Source organism: Strix uralensis, chromosome 31 (assembly GCF_047716275.1).
Source record: "Strix uralensis isolate ZFMK-TIS-50842 chromosome 31, bStrUra1, whole genome shotgun sequence".
Lineage (NCBI taxonomy): Eukaryota > Metazoa > Chordata > Aves > Strigiformes > Strigidae > Strix > Strix uralensis.
In genome coordinates, this window is record NC_134002.1 from 2,263,831 (window position 1) to 2,271,443 (window position 7,613).

The window sequence follows — 7,613 nt, forward strand, 5'->3', positions numbered from 1 at the left end:
GAGCCAAGGGCAGAAAGAGCTCATCTCTGCTGGGGGATTTTCAGACTTTCCTCATCCCTCTATCGTCTCCACCACAGGCTGTCCCACCGTGTCCCACACCTGCACCTCTTTCTCTGCAGGCTGGAGATGTCCACCCGACTACCACACCTTGCTCTCACCTCAGCATCTCCCTTCCTTTACTGAGATCTCTCCATCCTCCCTGGCTGCTCTTGAAACACAAAGCCTGGGGCTGCTCCAGTCTCCCTCTGGGTGACTTGTTACACCACAGCACTGCCCTTCGAGTGACATTTCTCTGTGTCCAGTCTGGGCCTCCCCAGCTGCACTTGGTGGCATTAGTTCTTTCTCATGATGTATCTCGCTACAAAGAAAAGCTCCATCCTCCCTGAAATCACCCCTCAGTGACTCTCAGGCTACTCCTATAGTGCCTGGAGCCTCCACACCACTGGGCCAAAGAACTCCAGGTCCCTCAGCCACCTCACACAGCTCATGGGCATTAGGTCCTGAACCCCACCTTGGCAGAGCTTCACTCAACACTCTCCAGGTCCTCCCTACTTCTCCAGAATGGGGAGCCACATCCTGGGACACACCCATGTGCGTGTGGCCACACCAATGCTGCATGGAGGGGGATGGTAACTCAGGTTGTCAGGGTGGGCCATGCTCCTCCAAATGCAGCCCCGTAGGCAGCTGCCCTTGTTCATCGTGTCCATCCTCCACTGGCTCGTAGGGCATCCCTCGTAGTGCCCAGGCCCTTCTCGTCAGAGTCGCTGCTCAGCCAGGCAGGTCTCACCTGTCCTGATGTATGAGGCTATTCACCCCCACCCATGCAGGCCCGGCCACTTCTCTCTGTAAAACTTCATGTGGCTTCCATTTGCTTAATCCCAGATATTCTCAGTGTGTCCCTTGAGTAAAACTCCATTTCATCATTTTTTCCTGTTTGTGTGCAGTTGGCTTATCTTGACTGGGGTGTCTCTCACAAGAGAACAGCATAAGAAGTTGCAGGGCACTACAAATCCCCTCTCCTGGAGAAACTGTGGGGTTCTGGTGGTCTGGTACTGATAAGGCCATGGGGCTGGACCCAGAGGGGAAGTTGCCCTTTGTGGAAGACAGCAGCAGGAATGTGTGGAGCTCTGCCTGGGGATGGATGATGAGTCAGTTGAGAGCTGAAAGGTCATGGGCAACACTGTGGTGGGTAGATGTCTGCTATGGACCCCCGTGATGAGGAAGAGGAAGTAGATGAAGCCTTCTGCATTTAAATGGAATTAGCTCTGGATCTTATGGCAGAACTAAACTATCCCAGTATTTCCTGAAGGGGCAACATAGCAAAGTGAATGCCATTCAGGAGGTGTTTGGATTTCCTCGACAACATCCTCCAGACAAGGGTGACTGAGGAGCCAGTTTGGGGAGCTGTCCTGCAGGCAATCATACTTAGAAACAAGGATGAGCTGGTCAGGGATGTAACAGTCAAGGGTGGGAAAGTTGAGTTGAGGCTCCTGAGAGAAGGGAAGAAGGCAAAGAGCAGGACTTCAGTAGAGCAGGCTCTGGCCTGATGAGGAACCTCCTGGGAAGAAGACCATGGGACAGGATGCTGAAGAATTTCCCAAATTAAGACACCCGATGTAATCAAAAAAGAGGAAGATGGTAGGGTCCACAAACATATGTTCTGCATACAAAATAGAAAGCTGGAGTTAGAGGCCAAACAAGTAAAAGATTTAGAAACGGAACTAAAGGTTTTAGAAAATTACCTCGAGAAAGCAGGAAGAGCAGCTCAGTTTCTAGTACAAGTGACAATAAATGCAATGCATTCCCTGCAGTCTGGGAAGTCAAGAGTAAGTCTTGGTCAAGATCCATAGGTTCTACTGGGAAGGCCCAGATTCCTGTGGGCTGGCACCATGGATCCTGGTACCCTTGCCAGCAGATTCTTGGGGATGACCCACAGCTGAAGAAGCCATTGGGAACACGAGAAACTTGGCCTTGTTATTAGCAGGCACAGGAGCATCCATGAACACTCTTGTCTCATCTGGGGTAACCTCAGGCTGAATAACTGCAGAAAAATTAAAGTCAAGTGGCTGTGACAGAGCCCGTCATCTTGACCCAATTTGGGTAAAGGTCACCTTCCAACCAGGGAAATTCAAGGGAGTCAGGTGAAAAGCCCAAGCAGGTCAATGCACACAGTAAGGGAAAGGAATATTTATTATGCTGTAGATGCAGAAGGCAATAAGCATTGGATTGTGCCTCAGAATATTCAAGGAGAATCTCATCAAGCTCCTCCATGAGCTGAGGCAAACACTCTGAGCAGAGTGAAGGACAGTGAGTGCTGGCCTAACACGAAGAAGGATGTAGATCTCTGGGGTAGGAGCTGTCTGTCTTGTGCCGTGACCAGTGCAGATTACACTGGAGTAAAAGCCCCAGCCCAGCACCAACAGAGTGGAGGCCCACGGCCACACTGGAAGACTGATTTGGTGGGAGCTCTGCCAGTGACAGCTTGAAACACCAAGTGCATCTTGGTAGTAGCAGATCCTTTTAGTGAATGGACAGAAGTCCCCTTACAAAACCAGCATGGTTGCCACCGCTACAGATCTCCTGTTGAACGCTGTTATTTCTTGCTGGGGTCTGCTCCACAGCACTGAGTCTGATCTCAGCACCGACTTTGTGGCAATAATTCTGCATGAGCACTGCAAAGCCTGAACGCGACACGTCCCACCCTGGCTCTGGCAACCCGTGGGGCAGGGGAGAGGGAAAGGGCAGTGAAGGGCCTGGGTTTGTCTGTTGACCGTGGGGTGCAGCAGCGATGAGGAGTCAAGGGAGTGAATGGAGACAGACAGGCGAAGGCACCACAAAGTGTGATGTTGATTGTGAGGCCACTCCTGTTACAGGATCCTGGTTGGCCAGCAGTTGGCCCCAGCAATTTGGTGACAAGACATTCATTACAAAACTGCTCATCCCAGCAGACACAAGACAGGGACAGAGAGGAAGAGGAGAGGCAGGCTGAAGGGAGCTGGCTGGACTGAAGATGATTATAAGGTCACTGACCTCATAGGTGCTGCCAGGCTGCAATGTGGTGCCCCTCAGCTCTCCCTTGTTGGTTGATGGAAAGCCGACTATAAGCCAGCAACATGCACTTGCAGCCCAGAAAGCCAACCGTGGCCTGGGCTGCATCAAGAGAGTGTGGCCAGCAGGTTGAGGGAGGGGATTCTGTCCCTCTGCTCCACTATTGTGAGACACCACCTGCAGTGCTCTGTCCAATTCTGGGGCTCCCAGCGTAAGAAGGACATAGACCTGCCCAAGCAGGTCCTGAGGAGGCCACGACAGTGATGGGGGGACTGGAACACCTCCTCTATGAGGACAGGCTGAGAGAGTTAGGGTTGTTCATCCTGGAGAAGAGAAGGACCCAGAGAGGCCTTATAGTGGCCTTCCAGTACTTCAAAGGGGCCTAAAGGATCACAGAGGAGGGACTCTTTATCAGGGACTGTAGGGATACGGTGAGGGATAATGGCTTTAAATGGAAAGAGGGGAGATTAGATTAGATAGAAGGAAGAAATTATTTATTGTGAGGGTGTTTGGACATTAGAACATGTTGACAAGTAAAGTTGTGGATGCTCCCTCCCTGAAATGTCTCTAGGCAACCTATTCCAGTGTCTCAGCACCCTCATCATACAACATTTCTTCCTTATAACAAATCTAAATCTACCCTCTTTCAGTTTAAAACTGTTGCCCCTTGTCCTGCCATTACAGGTGTTGGTAAAAAGTCTCACTTTGTCTTTCCGGGCCTATGACCACTATGTTTTCATCTGCAAAAACCTTGGAGCGTGCCCAGACATCTCCCAAGATGGCATTAAGAGCCCTCAAGAACATGACCAGTATGGAGAGGCTGAACAGCCTGGGCTCACTGGTGTGGAGACTCCGGACAGAATAAGAGTAGCCTGAGAGTGCTTGAAGAGAGGTTTCAGAGATGGTGGAGTTTTTATCTGTGTGTACAGTCTCCTCTTCCCCAGCTGCACTTTCTGGCATTATTTCCTTCTCCCGCTGTTTTCCACTATGAAGAAAAAGTATTCATTCCAAGGCCAGTGTTGCGGTTTAACACACCACCCAGAAGGAGTCTGGATCAGTGCAAAGCTTTTGGAAGATATCAAAAACCAAAACCCAACACTTCAAGAAAGAGCCAGGAAGAACGGTGAGATATCAGTAAAGGAAGGAAGATGCTCAGGTGAGAGCAAGGTAAGAAAAATGGGTGGATGACTACAGACTGCAGGGGCACAGGTGATGCAACACAGTAGGACAGCCAGCGGTGGAGATGACAGAGGGTTGTGGAAAAGCTGAAAATTCCAAACAGAGTCAACCTCCTCCTGACTTTGGCAACGGCTGGTGTTTCTGCCACTGATGCCTATGAGGAGGCACAGTCCCCTGCAGCACTGGGGCCTCATTGCCCCCTTGTCCCTACTCAGCAGCCTGGCAGGTGTATATCTCCATCAACCACTGCCCCAGGAAGAGCCCTGAGCAATGGGTGAGGGACAGGATCTCCCTTCCCAGGAGCTGGGGGTCACAGCTTGGCCCTTTGGTTAATGGGGTCAGGGCTTGGCCCTTTGGCTTCATCAAACACATGCAGGTTTCCTCAGCATCAGAGCCACCTTTCCTTTGCTTTTCCCTACCTGCCATCACTACCTCCACATTTCTGCTCTAAGTGGAGCCTGGGGAGGCTTTGTCAACAGTGTCCCTCAGTGGGACCCATTAAAGCCACAAGAAACTTTACAGTTTGAATCTAACTTTGACTTCTTCAGAGGTTTCTTCAGCAGCATCTCAGTGTCTGATGTTCAGAGACTCATCACCAAACCCACCCAAGGGGTCATTAAAATGCCTTGGGCTGGTCCTCTGCTGCGGAGCTGGGCCGGGCTCCTGGGACGGAGGGAGCTGAGGGCAAGTGGTCAGCGCTGCAGAGAGACAGCTCTGCCCAGGAGCAGCTCCTCTGCAAAGCGCAGCAGGGCTGAGGGCACTGCCTGCAGGCACCGAAGGCAGAGGAGCCGGGCACAGAGAGGGGAAAGGCAGACGGCAGTGGCAGGATGCTGAGAGCTCACTGGAGGAGAAATCTTCGCAGCCCTTGACACAGTAAGTCTCTGGGTGCAGGGCAATGCAGCTGCAGGTGGTGGAGGGATGTGGTGAAGCCGGCAGAGCCCCAAGAATGTCCCTGGTGTCTGGAGGAGGAGGCCGTGCTCCAGAGCAGGGCTTCCCTGCTGCACTGTCAGAGGGACAGGCCATGGCGGCTGCCTTCTCCCGGGGACAGTTGCAGGGGTGTGCAGGCGCGGGTGCAGCCAGGGGTGCCCAGGGCTGTCCTTGAGAGCAGGGTCCCTGCAGCCCAGGGGCTGTGTGCTGGGGCAGGGACTCTGCCGCCTGCCAGGGTCAGCACTCAGCCTGCCCAGGGAGCTGCCCACGGCGCTGTGGGGAGAAGCTGTGTGGGGAAGGAGAGACCCCCGGCAGGGCAGGGTCCTTCTGCTGTGGAGAGGGTGCTGCGTGGGTCAGGGCTGCTCACAGCTCCAGATCACTCCTAAGACATTTCTGAGAACACATTATATGGGGAATGTCAAGGCAGGGATTAATCAAAATATAAGGAGCTTTCTGAATTCTGTGATTTCATTTTGATGTTTTTGTGGTATTTGGTGGGAGAAATGGAAAAGGAGTTCTCATGCTTGAGCAGTTTAGCTCAGAAGAAGTCGGAGGGACAGAACAGCTCCCCTTACCCTCCATTAACCTGCAGCCCATCCTCTTCCCTCGCAGGACTTGCTCTGTTCTCCCTGGCTACAGCAGAAATCCTGAGGGATGGGGGGAGCTTCAAAAAGCCCAAAGCTCTCTAACAGCTTTCTGCCATCCTCGTTCCTTAGCACTGGGTGTGCAGATGCTGACAGGCCCTTTTGCATTACAAACACTCACATATAACAAAGTCTAACACCAGCTCTGGCTCCTGATCCCAGCATTTACACAAACCCACTGCTGCAGAGCAGGGCTGACTCGTGGGCAGCCTGCAGGCAGAGGCCCTGCTCTTCATGGTGCTTTAATCCAGCACCAACTGGAGTTCCAGGAACAGAACTGAAGAAAATTTTCCTAGAAAAGGAAAAATGGGAGCGTGGGTGCAGTAGGGAGAGGGGTGTTGTGAAATGACATTGATTTCCCTCAGAAAAGTTTTTAATGAATTGTCACTGTTATTTCCTCCTCTGATAGTCCCCCATGTCCAGTGGCAGCAGATGTCCAACAGCAGCTCCATCACTGAGTTCCTCCTCCTGGCATTCGCAGACACACGGGAGCTGCAGCTCTTGCACTGCTGGCTCTTCCTGGGCATCTACCTGGCTGCCCTCCTGGTCAACAGCCTCATCATCACCGCCATCGCCTGTGACCGCCACCTGCACACCCCCATGTACTTCTTCCTCCTCAACCTCTCCCTCCTCGACCTGGGCTCCATCTCCACCACTCTCCCCAAAGCTATGGCCAATTCTCTCTGGGACAACAGGGACATCTCCTACTCAGGATGTGCTGCCCAGGCCTTTCTCTTTCTCTTCTTAGTCATAGCAGAGTTTAATCTCCTCACTGTCATGTCCTATGACCGCTACGTTGCCATCTGCAAACCCCTGCACTACGGGACCCTCCTGGGCAGCAGAGCTTGTGTCCACATGGCAGCAGCTGCCTGGGGCACTGGGTTTCTCTGGGCTGTGCTGCACACGGCCAACACATTTTCATTACCTCTCTGCAAGGGCAATGCTGTGGACCAGTTCTTCTGTGAAATCCCCCAGATCCTCAAGCTCTCCTGCTCAGACTACTATCTCAGGGAGTTTGGGCTTATCATGGTTGGTGTCTCTTTAGAATTTGGGTGTTTTTTTTTCATTGTGGTGTCCTATGTGCAGATCTTGAGGGCCGTGCTGAGGATCCCCTCTGAGCAGGGACGGCACAAAGCCTTTTCCACGTGCCTCCCTCACGTGGCCGTGGTCTCCCTCTTTATCAACACTGGCATGGTTGTTTACCTGAAACCCCCATCCATCTCGCATTCATCCCTGGACCTGGTGGTGTCTTTTCTGTACTCAGTGGTGCCTCCAGCAGTGAACCCCCTCATCTACAGCATGAGGAACCAGGAGATCAAGGATGCCCTGAGGAAACTATATGAATACATATTATTATAGTATTAATAAGGTGTCCATCCTCATATAAATCCCAGGTATTTTGTAAAATCCCAATTTATCTTTTGTTCGTCTTTTTCTTTAGATTGCATTTGTTTGTTAAACTATATTTATGGTCATCAAGTATTATTCATACAACATCTTCTTAGGTTTAGAAAGAATTTTTTCTGAATTTGCCTCTCCTCCATTCCCTTAGATCTCCTCTGGAGCTGGCATCTAGCCCCAGCAGGCAGAAGGGATTCAGGAGCCAAGGGCCCAGCTGCCCCATAGAGGAGCAGACCAGTGCCCTCAGGGCTGCCCCTCACTGTCTCGGCAGGCACTGCCTCTCTGCTGCCTGTGAGGTCGGGCTGTTGCTTCCCTGGAGCCACGGCCAACGTGAGCGACAGGACGTGGCCTTTTCAGCGCTGGGCTCTCCTTTGTTCAACATTATCCTGCTGTGCCCTTGCATTTGTGTCACCA

General features: G+C 52.1%; 1 protein-coding gene across 1 annotated transcript; it reads left to right on the forward strand.

The window, feature by feature from the left end:
- Window positions 1-6,230: 6,230 nt before the first annotated feature.
- On the forward strand, window positions 6,231-7,157 carry LOC141936021 (olfactory receptor 14A16-like). Its single transcript, XM_074852755.1, has one exon. The coding sequence runs from the start codon at window positions 6,231-6,233 to the stop codon at window positions 7,155-7,157; it is 927 nt and encodes a 308-aa protein (XP_074708856.1).
- Window positions 7,158-7,613: the final 456 nt, after the last annotated feature.